Source organism: Ursus maritimus, unplaced genomic scaffold (genome assembly GCF_017311325.1).
Source record: "Ursus maritimus isolate PB19 unplaced genomic scaffold, ASM1731132v1 scaffold_25, whole genome shotgun sequence".
NCBI classification, from domain to species: domain Eukaryota; kingdom Metazoa; phylum Chordata; class Mammalia; order Carnivora; family Ursidae; genus Ursus; species Ursus maritimus.
The window spans coordinates 34,914,185-34,930,158 of record NW_024425008.1 but is presented as its reverse complement, the minus strand read 5'-3'; the positions used below and the strand labels follow the sequence as shown (position 1 = coordinate 34,930,158).

The 15,974-nt window shown below is 38.0% G+C and overlaps 1 protein-coding gene across 1 annotated transcript in view; it reads right to left on the bottom strand.

Annotated features, from left to right (window-relative positions):
• SGPP1 (sphingosine-1-phosphate phosphatase 1) overlaps window positions 1-15,908 on the bottom strand; it is a 32,133-nt gene extending 16,225 nt beyond the window's left edge. The window contains exon 1 of the mRNA XM_040641807.1: window positions 15,090-15,908. Within this exon, the coding sequence (XP_040497741.1) occupies window positions 15,090-15,767 (678 nt within the window). The 5' untranslated portion in view covers window positions 15,768-15,908. The remainder of the gene's footprint in view (window positions 1-15,089) is intronic.
• Between the last annotated feature and the right edge of the window lie 66 nt (window positions 15,909-15,974).

The window sequence follows — 15,974 nt, the reverse complement described above, 5'->3', positions numbered from 1 at the left end:
TACTTAACATACAATTTACTATGTACCAGGCACTGTTTTAAGAGCTTTATAAATATTAGTTCATTTAATCATCAGAGCAACCCTATGGGATAGATATTCTACTTTAAATGAAACTGAGTCAAAGAGAGGTCCAAGATTAAAAAGGTATTAAGTTATGGGGCTAAGATTCAAACACTGAAAGTCTAATTCCCAAATCTAAGCTCTTAACCACTCTACTAAGCTGCCCTTCATGTATAATGTGTTGTTTAATTCCTTGTATCCCTAGGATCAAGCAGATTATCTCTCAGATATTTTTTATTTAGGTTTTTCTTAGAATTGAGGCTAGGTACAAACTTAATTAGAGGTAGAAGGGATCTTAAAGATATTAATTCCACTCCCCTCGCTCTACAGATGATTGACAGACCCAGGGATGCTAAATAACACTCTTCCAGTGGCCTATTCTGATGCCTTTTCCAATTTACCATGCTTGTTACTTTATACTTTTCTCACTATACAAATAGGTAATAATTTTAAGTTTGGTAGGGATTCCTAGTTTTTATTTTGTTTTTCTTAGAGAATGTTGAACTTTACTTGCTGAATTTATGTTATTTCCTCTAATAAGAAAGTTTTTACTTAAATCTTTAGGTCTTATCAAAAAAGCTGCAAAAAGGGGTGCCTGGGTGGCGCAGCGGTTAAGCGTCTGCCTTCGGCTCAGGGTGCGATCCCGGCGTTATAGGATCGAGCCCCACATCAGGCTCCCCCGCTATGAGCCTGCTTCTTCCTCTCCCACTCCCCCTGCCTGTGTTCCCTCTCTCGCTGGCTGTCTCTATCTCTGTCGAATAAATAAATAAAATCTTTAAAAAAAAAAAAGCTGCAAAAAGAATTTACAAGTCCTTCACATTATTTTCAAATTAGAAAAAATTTACCAAACTGAAAACAGATCACATGACCTCCTAGATGCTTTTAATTTCATACCACTATCTAATCTTTTCATTGCACAGCCTATTACAGGAACACTTATCTAAACATTCCCTTCAGTTATTCTACCAAACGGTTTTTATTCCTACTGATATGCTTTCCTAAACTCTTTATCACACATAATCAGAATTAGTTTTTATATTGTGTCATTTGTCATTCATACTCACTGAGGTTAGTGCAAAAAAAAAAGTCAATAAAATGACTTGCAATTAAAAGCAATGACAAAAACTGTCTTCAACAGAATTTAAAATTTTCATAGTAATTTAAATATGGGACAAAGGCAGGCACCAGAAAAAAATCATATTTTGAATTCAAGAAATGGATAATGTATATGTAAACAACAGATGACAAGGAAACCACATTAATGATACATCTGCCTTGTCCTTATACACTGCTAGTGGGATAAAAATTGATGCAACCTTTCTGGAAAGCATTTTGTCCATACATAAAAGAGCTCTAAGTGTTCATATACATCGACGCAGTGATCTCTCTCCTAAAATTCTATACCAAAGGCAGAAATGTGGGGCAAGGATTCATATATAAAAATGTTTATCATGAAATTATATATACTATACAACGATGAACAAATCAATATTTATTGATTATAATGTAATAGTTTAAAATAATGGTTTTAGGGGCATCTGGGAGGCTCAATAGTTCAGCTTCTGCCTTCTGCTCCTGTCATGATCCTGGGGTCCTGGGATTAAGCCCCACATCAGGCTTCCTGCTCAGCGGGAAGCCTGCTTCTCCCTCGCCCACTTCCCCTGCTTGTGTTCCTTCTCTTGCTGTGTCTATCAAATAGATAAATAAAATCTTTAAAAATAAATAAATAAAATAATGGTTTTATTGGCCCTAGCTATTTACTATATGCATTTATTGGGACTCTAGAAAATGTAAATAATAGGAATTGAATTATGTAGAGAAAAAGAAACGTATTATAAGGATACACAGTATCTGAGCCCTAAGGCAAAAGGAAGCTAAGCTTCAAGAAGAAACTGGAACTATAAACTAGACAGTCACAGGTCCCTCTCTTCTTACATATCCACTTCATCTTTTACTGTGCGGCAGCTTTTCTGCTCTTTAGTCCACATGGTAGATGGAGGTTTTTTCAATTTATTCTTCAGTGAAGAAACCCGCTCAAACTCAGTACCTGTTCTCAATTTCTGATGGATAAGATTGCAGAGACAAAATGTTTGCCCTAAAGGTGAGGGACCCCTAGAGGATTGTGAGCTAGGCTGACTCCCCAAAGGTGCCTACTTCTTCAGGTGTGGGACAATGGGCTAGTTTCATAATCTCTTTGTATCAATTTCCTCTTCCTAAGTGGAAATAATAGTATCTGTAGTAAGGACAATCCTATAATATAAAAATTATTTTGCAAGAATATGAAAGTGTGTCATTCATTAAGAATGTTTTCTAGAGGGGTGCCTGGGTGGTTCAGTTGGTCAAGTACCCAACTCTTGACTTCGGCTCAAATCGTGGGGTCGTGGAATCAAGCCCCCCGTGGGGCTCCCCACTCAGCAGGGAATCTGCTTCTCTCCCTCTCCACCCTCTCCCTCTGCCCCTCCCTCCTGTTCTCTCTCTCAAATAAATAAATCTTTAAAAAAAAAAGAATGTTTTCTAGGAATTTTTACTGACAGAGAAAAAATATTAGAGTTTTCCAAAGAAACAAAACCAATAAGATGTATATATACACATATATGGAGAGAGATTCACTGCAAGGAACTGGCTCTATTATTGGATTTAAGGATCATGGAGGCTACAAATACAAAAGCTGCAGGGTAGGCTAGTGGACTGGAGATCCAGGAGAGAGTTGAGGTAGCTCAAGTCCAAAGACAGTAGGTGAGCAGAATCCCCTCTTCCTCGTGGGAAAACAGTCTTTTTTCCTCCTAAGGCTTTCAATTGATCGGATAAAGCCCCACCAATATTATGCAAGATAATCTCCTCAAAGTCTACTGATTGAAATGTTAACAACCATCTAAAAAATATCTTTTTTTTTTTTAAGATTTTTAAAAATTGTCAGAGCAGGAGCATGCACAAGCAGGGGGAGCGGCAGATAGGGGGAGAAAAGGCTCCCCGCTGAGTGAAGAGCCTTATGTGGGACTCAATCCCAGGACCCTGGGATCATGACCTGAGCTGAAGGCAGAGGCTTAACTGACTGAGCCCACCCAGGCGTCCCTAAAAAACATCTTCGCAGAAACATCTGCGCTAATGTTTGCCTAAAAATCTGGGTATCATGGCCTAGCCAAGTGATATATAAAATTAACTATCACACACTATATAAAAAAATAAACACCATATACAATATGGTTGCAATTATTTTCAAATTGTAAGGAAATACCAAAAAAGTTAACATTAGGTTTTTTCTATTTTTATTTTACAAGTCTTCTATAAAGCTCAGTACTTATCTTGGTTGTCCTTTTAGCAGCATTTAAAAATATTAATTAGGGGTGCCTGCGTGGTTCAGCCGCATAAGCGGCTGACTTTGGCTCAAGTCGTGATCTCAGGGTCTTAAGATCAAGCCCTGAGTCAGGCTCCCCACTCAGCAGGGAGTCTGCTTGTCCCTCTTCCTCTGCCCCTAACCCCCATTTATGCTCTCTTTCTCAAATAACTAAAATCTTCAAACAAACAAACAAAACCAATATTAACTATTAGCCTTCTCTAGAAACACTCTTTCACTTGTAGCTTCCCTTTACAGTACATTCTTTTTATGATACTGTCCAGTTTACACTCCTTTCTTCTGCAAACATCCCTGCTTAGCCCCAGGAGTGTGGCCCTGGAGACAGGCTAATAATACTGCATGATCCTGCTCTTTTAACTACAGCTATCGGATCAGGCATGGACACTTGGCCTTAGAGAAGCAAATCCACTGGCTGGACTGAGCTGATTAGATTTTTTCCCTAATCGCAATCTGAATGAAAGTCAATCAGTCTCTGTTGTATGCTTGAAATTGGAATAACGTAGAAGTAGGTGTAAGGCTGATATATGCATGCCAAAGCAGAGAGAGAAGAAGGAAACAAATGAGAGACCATGCGACCCCAGAAAACAAAGATGGACGGCACTGCTTTTAGTTCTGATAGCATTCCAGAGGCCTGGCTCCATTCCCTCAGGAAGCCTGGAAGCACTTTCTTGATTTTGACTTCCATAAGATACTCCTTCTAGTCCTCAAATATCCTTTTTTTTTTCTTAAGCTAGTACGAATGGGTTACTAAAACCCCTACACACACACACACACACACAGCCTTAGACAATCCCTAAGCTACCTTCTTACCTCTCAAACTGCTACTTGTCAGATTCTGTTTCAGGTTCTTTTTACCCTACTCATTACTTAAATATTAATGTCTTTAAAGGTTTTTTCCTTAAACCTTCTGTTCTTCTCACTATATGTACTCTACAAAGTCAGTACCATCCACTCTCATCATTCATTCTGTATATATATGCTGATGATACTAAACCTGTCTAGGCTCTTTTTTAATTTAAAGTCAATTAGCCAACATATCGTACATCATTAGTTTCAGATGTAGTGCTCAGTAATTCAGCAGTCGCTTGTAACACCCAGTGCTCATCACATCACGTGCCTCCTTAATGCCAATCACCCAGTTACCCCATTCCTCCACCCACCTCCCCTCCAGCAATCCTGTTTGTTTCTTGACTCTTAAGAGTCTTAAGAGTTTCTTAGACTCTTAAGAGTCTCTCATGGTTTTTCTCCTTCACTGATGACTTCCCATTCTGTTTTCCCTCTCTTCCCCTATGATCCTCTGCACTGTTTCTTATATTCCGTGTATGAGTGAAATCATATAATTGTCTTTCTCTGCCTATTTTGCTCAGCATAATACCCTCCAGTTCCATCCACATCGATATAAATAGTAAGTATTCATCCTTTCTGATGGCTGAGTAATACTCCATTGTATATATATACCACATCTTTTTTATCCATTCATTTGTCAATGCACATCTTGGCTCTTTCCACAGTTTGGCTATTGTGCTAGAAACACTGGGGTGCACATACCCCTTTGGATCAACACATTTGTATTTTGGGGGTAAATATGTCTAGGTCTCTTTCATGTGTAAACTGCCTCTGAGATAGTTTTGTCTTATAGACACCTCAAATTCAATATACCTATAACGGAATTCTCCTCTATTCTCCTGCTCCTTCTGCAAATCTCACCTGCTTTCCATATTTTCTATTTCAAAAAATCAAACTACTATTTCTCAGCTTTCCAAATAGGAAATCTGGGAATAATCCTTTACTCCTGTTTTTCTTCCTTACTGCCATTTGCAATTAATCACCATGTCTTGTCAATTCTACCTCTAAATATCTCTCAAATGTATCCATTTCTTTCTACTCCCACTGACACTATCTAGGTCAGGGGACAGTAGAGTTTTTTTATAAAGAGCCAGATAGTAACTATTTTGGGCTTTGTGGATTATAAAGTCAGAGTCACAGTTACTCAACTCTACTGCTGTAGGACAAAAGCACCACACACTATACAGATAAAAATGAATAGACATGGCTGTGTTTCAATAAAATTTGTATGAATAGCCACTAAAATTATTAATTTCATATAATTTACATGTGTCACAAAATATTCTTCTTGTGGCTTTTTTCAACTATTTAAAATGTAAAAAAAAACCATTCATAGTTCACAAGTCATACACAATCAGGCAGCTGGCCGCTGTTGGTAGTCTCCTGATCTAGGTCTCCCATCTTCTCTCACTTGAACTGGTGGAGTAACATATTGGTCTGGCTCCAGTCTTACTGTTCTGTAGTCCATTTTCCACACTACAGACAAAAGAGTCTTTTTAAAACACCAATCTAATCTCCCTGAACAAACAGACCATATTTTTGGGTTTTTGCCCTGTTATCTGTAGGGCTTATGTTATTGGCTAGTACTTACTAGAAATGAAATGATTATATTGTGGAATTTAATGTCATTACCTTTATTAAAGCTTTTTAGTCAACAAGAAAAAATGTATACTTGCAAGAAGAAATAAAGTTGTCACAATTCTCAGTTAATATGATTTCTTCTATAAAGAACATGAGATTATACATATAAATTATTAAATTAATGGAGAGTTGAAAAAATTGTATATATGATCAATGTGTAAAAATCAACCATGTTTCTATCCTCCAGCCACAAAAAGTTACAATGTTTGATTTTTAACAAGATATCATTTATAACAATGACAAAAAATATAAAGTAACTACAAATAAATCTAACAGAAGATAAACTTGATTTATATGGAGAAAATCATAAGACTCCATTGAAATACATTTATTTAAGAAAACCTAAATAAATAAGATATACCGTATTCACAGACACATTCAATATTGTAAGGCTATCAATTCTCTCCACATTAATTTATAAATTCATTGCAATTTCAATAAAAGTCCAAAGTTTGGGTTTTTTTTTAAAAGATATTATTCATTTATTTGTCAGAGAAAGAGAGCACGCACAAGCAGGGAGAGCAGCAGGCAGAGGGAGAAGCAGGCTCCCCACTGAGAAGGGAGCCCGATGTGGGACTCGATTCCAGGACTCTGGGATCATGACCTGAGCTGAAGGCAGACGCTTAACCAACTAAGCCACCCAGGCATCCCAAAAGTCCAGAGTTTTTTATAGAAATTAAAGAGCTCATTCTTAAAATGCATATTGAAAGCTAATACTCAAAAATAGCCAAGACAATCTTGAAGAGAACTTACATAAATAAGATAATGAGACTTTCTCTAAAGCAATTAAAGCATGATGATGATATTGATAAAAAGACAAATAAAGAGATCAGTGAAACACAATGGAGAACCCCAGAATCACACCCATACACATATGGAAACTTGATATGTAACTTAAGTGGCATTACAGATAGAATAACTATTCAAAATGGTATTAGATCAATTAATTTATCAGTGTGAAAAGAAATTATATCAGATACATATCTCACAATATACACGAAACCAACGAAAGTCAGATCAAAGATTTAAACATGAAAGTACTATTTTATCTTTCCAATAAAAAAATAGCAAAAGGATTTTTCTTTTAGAACTAGAAAAACAAAATCTAAAGTAAATACAGAAAACTGTATAAACAAGTGAAAACCACAAGAATAAGTAAAAAAAAATATTATAAAGCTACAATAAATATAATAGTATGGAACTTGCACACAAATATCAGATGTATCAATTCTAACTTAAAAATATGGATATAGACCCAAGTATATACCTATATTTAATCTATGATGAAAGTGACAGTTCAAGTCAGTAGGGGAAAATAGACTATTCAATAAATGGTGCTATTGGGCAATATCAAGTTAGATTCCTTCCTCAAAACGAGATGGTTAAAAGATTTAAGCATAAAAAAAACAATCACAGAAGTACTATAAGAAACCATGGTAGAAGGCTATTCTAAATATTATATAAAACCCAGAAACCATGGGGCACCTGGGTGGCTCAGTCGTTAAGCATCTGCCTTCGGCTCAGTTCATGATCCCAGCGTTCTGGGATCGAGCCCCGCATCAGGCTCCCTGCTCAGCGGGAAGCCTGCTTCTCCCTCTCCCACTCCCCCTGCTTGTGTTCCCTCTCTCACTGCCTCTCTCTGTGTGTCAAATAAATAAATAAAATCTAAAAAAAAAACAAAAAAACAAAAACAAGAAAACCCCCCAGAAACCATGAAACAAAAGATACCTAAAAGGAAAATAATTCTGCTTGGGAAAAAAAAGTAGGAAGAGAATTAATAATTTAGGAAAGCATATTTCTAAATCACACATGGACAAAAGGCTAATTTGACCACAATATAAAGGGCTTCAAAAACTAATAAGTAACTCAAGAGAAACAAAAAAACATAAGTCCATGCAACAATTTATACAAAACTATCCACAGGAACATTATTCAAAATAACCAAAAAATACAACCAAATGTCTATCAACTGATGAAAGGATAAAAAAAAATGTTGTATATCCGTCTGATGGGATAGTACTTGGCAATAAAAAGGAATGAAAGGAATGAAGTACTGATAAATGCTATGATATGGCTGAACCTTAAAACATGCTAAATGAAAGAAGCCAGCAACAGACTATAAACTGTATGCTTCCATTTACATGAAATGTCCAGAGTAGGCAAATCTATACGGACATAAAGTGGATTAGTGATTGTCTAGGGTTGCCTAGGAATTGGCAGGGGGAGATGGGGAGAGACTACTATGGGTATGGGGTTCCTTTGGGTGGTGATGAAAATATTTTAAAGTTGATTGTGGTTATGGTTGCACAACTCTATGAATATATCAAAAGCCACTGAACTGCATATTTTAAATGGGTGCATTGTATATGAATTACATCTCAATTAGTTTTTTAATATAAACAAAAAACAAAAAACAGTAAGTACAGTGAGAGGATTTGTTTCTGTCCATAAAGGATTAACTATTGTAATAACAGCTGTTCACTGTAAACAGCCAGAAAACTAGACAACTTTTATAAAACAACCATTTTCATATACTGGAAAAGAAGCAGCACAGCACTGTAATTCAGGAGAAAAGGGAAACAAATGAGAAGAGCCCTATGATTGCCCTAACTTGCTGCTGGAGGTAGTTTCCAGGCTGTAGCATGGGAGGAGGAACCAAAACAAAGTCTAGCAGTCTCACTGAGTTAAGGGGAAGCAAAGCAGAATTCACAGAGGCCAAAGCAGCCATTAATTTGCAGGACAGAGCACCAGAGAGAGGAATCCACACAGAGAATGAGCCTCAAAGATCTGTAGGGGTTCTCTGCAAATTGTTTACTGAGTACTAATATGTGCATGCATGGGGTGAAAATCCACAGGCTGGGGAAAATAGCAGGCCAAACAATTCCCAAAGTTCACATAGGCCCAGAACTGCTTTCCCACTAGGCAGAGTACTAAGGCAACTGAGCAGTCTTTATAAGGTTATCACCTGGAGAGCCTGGCTGGCTTAGTTGGTAAAGCATGCGACTCTTGATCTCAGGTTTGTAAGTTTGAGTCCCACACTGAGTGTAGAGATTACTTATAAGTAAAATCTTAAAAAAAAAAAAAAAAAGGTTATGACCTTTGTCGTGAAGTCAAATTAGCTCTAGACTATGGTTATTCCAAACCCTCTCTATCAAGCTTAAACTGACAAAGTAATTTAACTGTAACCACGATCAAGTCTGACACTATTTAAAGGAATAAACAAAATCTAAAACTATAAAAATTACTAAGCAAAGAAACCAGAGAATATGATCCATAACCAGGAAAAATATTAGAATCACATAAAGATGACAAAGATGATGGAATTAGTGGATAAGAACCTTAACACAGCTATTAAAGTCTTATACTCAAGAACTAAAAGAAAATAGGAACATAATGAGTGGAGAAATTGAAGATCTAAAAAACACCCAACTGGAGCTTCAGATATAAAATATACAGTATCTGAAACTATATCCCATCCTACTTGAGGAGTCTACCAGAAAATCAGACACCGCAGAAGAAAAGATCAGTGAACTTGAAGTCAGAGCAATAGAAACGATCCAAAATGAAGCACAGAGAGCAAAAACGCTGCAATCATCATCATCACAGCAGTGATCTACGAGTGACCAGTGTTAAACAGTATAACATACATGGAACTGAAGTTCCAGAACAGGAGGAGATGGTGGAAGAGGGGGAGAAAAAAAATTTCTAGAAATGCTGGAACATTATATAAAAATAATAATGTATTATTATGAGTTTTAGAACATATATAGATGTAAAATGTATGACAATAATAATACAAAGGAGGGGAGCGGGAAAAATGGAAGTATACTCTTGTAAGGCTCTTATGCTATACTTGAAGGGGTATAACATTACTTGAAGGTAGAGCAACAGTTTACAAAAAAGAAAACCCCAAAAAGAATAGTTAAAAAAAAAAAAGATCAGCAAGTAAAATACCAGCAATCTAATAGGAAAAAAGTATGAGAAAGGTTTGAATAGGGAGTACTGGAATAGTCAACTTACTAGATAAATTATGCTACATTAATATATTGGAGCAGGGGCACCTTTGTGGCTCAGTCCATTAAGCGTCCAACTCTTGATTTTGGCTTGGGTTATGATCCCAGGGTTCTGGGATCGGTCCCTGTGTCAGGTTCCTTGCTCAGCAGCAAGTCTACTTGAGATTCTCTCTTCCTCTCCCTCTGCCCCTCCCCCTGCTCTCTCTGTCTCCTCTCTCTCTCTCTCTCTCTAAAATAAATAAATAAGGGGCACCTGGGTGCCTCAGCTGGTTAAGCATCTGCCTTCGGCTCAAGTCATCATCCCGTGGTCCTGGAATCGAGCCCTTCCTCCCTGCTCAGGCTGCTTGAGCCTGGTTCTCCCTCTCCCACTCCCCCTGCTTGTGCTCTCTCTCTTTCTGTGTCAAATAAATAAGTAAAATCTTTAAATACATACATACATAAATCTTAAAAAATATATATGTATATTGGAGCATAATGTAAATGTGAAAAAATTACATAGCTCTATATAGTATGGAAAGGCAATATAATATAGTAGCATAATGTAATTTTGCAGCCAAATTGGGTTTGAATTCAGGCTCTGTTACGTACTTGCAGAGTTACCTGGAGCAAATTACTTAAGTTCCCGCCACCTCAGTTTCTTCTTCTGCAAACCAGTGATAATAGTCATAGGATTTTACGGGGATCAAAAGAATTAAGTTATGTAAAGCATTTAAAACAACTGTTAAGCACAAAGTTAGTATTCATTAACTGTTGGGTAAAAGAAAAGGAAAATCTTTCCACAATATTTCTAAATGAGAAAAGTAGGGTCCAGAACAGTATAGTATGTTACCATTTGTATGAAAAATAAACTATATGGATATATATCTATAACACTAAGGACTCTCTAGAAGGCTAAACTAGAAACATAACAATGAATCCTCTGGAATAGAGACTCTGGTAGCTGTCGAACAGAAAAAGAAAAGAAATGCACTCTCCTCTTCATATTTTCATGTAAATATTAAATTTTCTATGAAGTATTCCCCATTCAAACACATAAATTTAATTAATTTTAAATCAAGAATTAATAATAAGCACTTATAAAATCAGGAAAAGGTGCATTTCAAACACAAGTATGACACTAGGTAAAAAGAAATCAAAGAGCAAACCAATCTGATTTTTTAATAAACTGTTTCTTCCTAGAATTACCAGTAATCAGTTTCCACTGGCTCTTGCAGCCGTTTCTAGTCTTTGTCACTGTGACCCACTTTTGTAGTTCTTGTCTTCCTTTTATCTTTTCATGATCTCAGATATCTTTATTATCTACAATAAACTATATTTTAATAAAATTATGTGCTTTTCTTTTCCAAAGCTCTTATGTTTATGGCATTTTTTATTTATATTAGGAAGATGGAGGGAAAGGAAGGGTGAGAAAATCACTGATTTCAGTCAATAACTTAATACATGTTTAAAACACAAATATTTGCGGATATTGCATATGTATGTACATACACATTATCTTCTCAAGGCATATAAAAACTGTTTTTGTAGTTTAAGACAATCCCATCTATTTCAAAAATATTTGTTATCACAAAGATTCTTAAAAATCACATAGCGTGATTTTAAGAGTTTTCTGCATAAGCTCTGGAGTCTGTAAGATTTAAATTTGCCCTCTGAGACTTACCTAGAGCTATGTTACTTTGTCAAGTTACTTAACCTCCCTCTACCTTAGTTTCCTGATCTGTAAACTTGTATTAATAGTAGAATCAAACATTGGGATGTTTTAAGAGTAGACTAAATCAGGAAATAAACCTTTCAAAAAATGTCTGACCTCTACTAAGACCTTCATAAATGTTAATAATAGAATTATTATTATTATTAAAATTAGAGAAAGGATATAGACTAGTTAGGAATGGGTTTGGCTATAAAGTGTGTGATGACAATTTTTTAAAAATGAAATTAATCTAAAACTTTCTTAATGTTATTAAATCAGGTATATAATTAAAACTTATATGCTATACTATTAAAGAATTAAGAATTTTTATTTTTTTTAAAGAACATGCAAAAATAAATACAAAAGGAATGCTTTGTTTTTAATTTTCGATTATTCTTCAAAGGGCTATGTTCTTAACACCTGCTGCTCCTTATTTCTTATGTTTCAATTCAGGCTACAAAAGATTCCAACAAATAATATGAGAGCAATAATTATTATCCTGGCTAATGGATCAAGTTAATACATGGAGATATGCCGTACATCTTCTATCTTGCATCACCGTGAAAAAAAAATTCTAGTATCAACCGCTTCAAGTCATACTCTTCTGATCTCTCTTTTTCTATTATAACATACCTTTGAAAGATTCAAAGACTGGAATTGCAAAAAAGGTGAGACAACAATGTTGGAGAAATATAAACCATATTTTAAGGATCAAGAGTTAATTTTACTGGAAGGGGTTTAAGAAAGTACATTTTTTTTCCTCAAAAATCTTTGGGAAACTTCAGTAAAATGCACTACACCCTTACTTAGCTAGCTAATGGATCAGAATCTCTGAAAGTAAACCTACACTTTGAACAAGCCCCAAGTAATTTTTTTTGGTCTATGGTCATTATAAGAACAAATGAGGACTAATGAAACAGAAGGGGTTAATTAAAAAGGTTCCGTGTAGGAGGTGAATCTTCAGCAGATTTCAAGTAGGAACATTAAGTGGCAGGGAGGAGTTCAGTAGTTATTCCACACCAAAGGGATGGTATGTGAGATAACTCTGCTTCCAGAGCTATTTCAGCATCCTGGGCACACAGAAGCAACCACACTTGTCCTGAATAAGCTGTAGGGGCCCAGCAGATGGACAGGACTGTCAACCAAAACTACTCTTAGAAAAACACCAGGCTTTCATTGTCTGATTCTTATCCCGAGTTTCCAATATTTTTTTTAAAGATTTTATTTATTTGAGAGAGAGTGAGCACAAGCAGGGGGGAGGGGCAGAGAGAGAAACAGACTCCCCAATGAGCAGGGAGCCCCATGCGGGCTTGATCTCAGAATCCTGGGATCACGACCTGAACCGAAGGCAGGTGCTTAACCAACTGAGCCACCCAGGCACCCGTCCAATATTTTTTTTCATTACCCACTCTGGAAATACAAGCCTCCAAAGTACAACAATACTAACTGACAGAGAATAGGACCAAAACAACTTAAGCAAGGGAAGGTACTTTTGTTTTCAATTCATGACAAGGATTTTTAAAAAGTAAAAAGGTAAAAAAATCATTTTGGTTTTTATACTAGATTATTACAAACATTTATAAACAGGACTTCCATACAAGGGAGCCTTTCTTCTATAACAGCTAACCAAAAGATAACTGTTCAAATTTAGAAGTTTATTCAAATTGAGAGTAAAAATATGTAAAATAAGAAATTTAAACTAATGTTACAAGATTAATTCTAGTAGGTCAGTTTCTACGTCTGTAAAATGATAGTTTGAGAGTAGGTGATTTCTAAAGTCATGTCTAGCTCAATTTCTAAAACTGAACGATCTACAAATTCCCCGACTTTGAATTAAATTTATTAGATTGTCCAAAACTATAATGCAAGCTTATTCTGATAATTTAAATAACCCTGAAATGTTAGAACACTAATATCTACAATCCATAAATGATCAGCAGTACTGTTTTCAGATTTCCTGTTAGCATGTGTTCTGAATAAATGAGCAAAAAATAACTTTTCCCTTACTTGGACTTCTAATATTAACAGCATGCAACATAGCTATTCATTGAGGAGTTATAAAAGGCCCTACAGTAATAGAATCCTGAAAGTCTCATGAAAATAAGAGAAATATCATTAGCTAACTAGTAAATATCATGCCAAACATAACTCAATGACAATCTTAAATATGAAATCTTTAGATTAAATAAAATTTGAGATCTTTATCATTCAAAAAAGGCAGCACTACTTTACAATCTGAATATCCTCTATATCTCCTTTGGCTAAATAGGAAGGAAAAAAAACTGTCCATGGTACTCTTCCCTCATAATTCTGTCATTCTTACCCTGCACATTACGTATTTTCCATGTTACTGTAAGAGAGATGCACAGCACAGAAGTGCCCAAGGGGACAAGATTTTATCTATACTGAAATTAAATCTGGAATGAGTAAGCTTATCATAATGGAGCTTTACACAGAATTGACTATTTCTCAATGTAAGATGATTTTGTGTTCTAACGGGAAAAAAAATCGAGGAAGTCTGATTCTTTAGATTCTCCATAATTACTAACTTTATTCTTAAATTAAGGGATTGGTCTGCAGGAGGAACAAAGCTCCTTACAATTTAAAAGATAAAACAAGACAGCAGTCTAAGAATAAATTTTGCTCCCGTAGAAAAGAATTAGTTTTCAAACCCACGTAACATTTATGGACCATGAAAAAGTGAGAAATGGGAGGCCAAAAGAAGTAGGCAAAATATAAAATGTTTACCATTAAAAACTCATCCCTGATGGTCAGGCTGGCCCGCTGTCAGACATATCATTTTTACAAACCCACTAGTCTGACCAAGATCCCTAATGTGATTCAGAAGTTATGAAACTTTGTGTCTATCAGCAAATTAGCAACCACACCCCTTAAAAAAAAGCACTCAGGCTGTGTTCCATTAACTTCCATAAACAGCAGCTTTCGTTTAAAATTCATTACTTCATTGCCTAGAACGACCATGTTTGTTTTGGAATTACACTACGGTTTTATAAACATTGTCTCAGAGTAAAGCTAAAAAGACTTTACCCAAGCCTGAAACTGAATTAGTTTGGGGAGAGCACGGGATATTATGGTGAAAGTGGGTCTTCGTTACCTAACGATTAAGTGTAAGAACATTATAATTAATTACAATTATATTCTGTGCATCATAAGAATTAAAACCATTTAAAAAATCAACCAAAGCCCAATGATAATGTTACCCCACGAATAGCGTTTCCTTTGGGTTCTAAGAAAGGCACTGCTATTAGAATATAGTTTGACAGCTAAGTCTCTAGGTTTCCCCCGGTCACTTAATTTTTTAAAACCTAGAAAGGGCCTGTTCGCGGGGGCTGTGAAACCCCGTGGAAAGAGAGGTTTGGAACAGGAACGGCCAAATTAAAATAACTGTGCGGAATGAAGAAAACTCCGGGTTCTGCCGCGGAGAACTCCCCCAGGCACAGCAGGCGAGGAGAGGGAACCTTACCTGCCAGCGGCCGTAGGTGAGGAGGACCATGGAGATGGGGATGGCGGTGCCGGACATGGCATGGGTGGAGGGCATGCTGTACTCGGAGTTGTAGAAGACCTCCAACTTGACCACGGGCGGCGAGGCGGGTCGCGGCCAGCGGATGATGTCCTTGGTGCACTGGCCCAGGTACATGACCAGCACCCAGATGACCACGAGCCTCCGGCCCACCAGGGGGTCCAGGTTCCAGATCCAGAAGGGGAAGAACAGGATGTAAAAGAGTTCGTTGCCCAGTTCCGTGCCGAAGCAGAACAGGTAGTAGAGCGGCCAGTTGCTCACGTGGGCCAGCTCGCCCTCCTCGCCCGTCAGCGAGTTGCGGCGCAGAGCCCCCACGCGCCGCGGTGAGGCCGGGCCCAGTTCGGTCGCCAGCCCGTTCCGCACGCCGTTGGGGGCGCCGCCGCCGCCGCCGCCGGGCTTGGCCGGACACTGATTGCGGTCGCTCCCGGGCGGCTGCGGCTCTCGGCGCCGGGCGTCTCCAGCGAGGGGCACCTCCGCCTTCTCATCCTCCCTCGGATCGGTCGCGGGCGCGGCGGAGCGGCGCGGAAGCGCTTCCACCCCGCACAGCCGCTGGAAACGGGCCACTTTCTGCGGCTCCTGCAGACGGCCAGCCAGCTGGGCCAGGCGCTGGCTCAGCGACATGATAACGGGACCCGGGCGGCCCGCGGATGGGAGGACGTCGGCGGCGGGAGGACGGGCCGGCCCCCAGCGCAGCCCCGAACCGTCCCCGCGCGCCTGGCCAGCGGCAGCGGCGCCCAGCTGGACCGGATCGGCTCTGCCTAGTGACGGCGCCACAGGCCGCAGCGGCCGCCGCGCGCCCCCGCCCCGCGCGCCCCTCCCTGGCCGCGC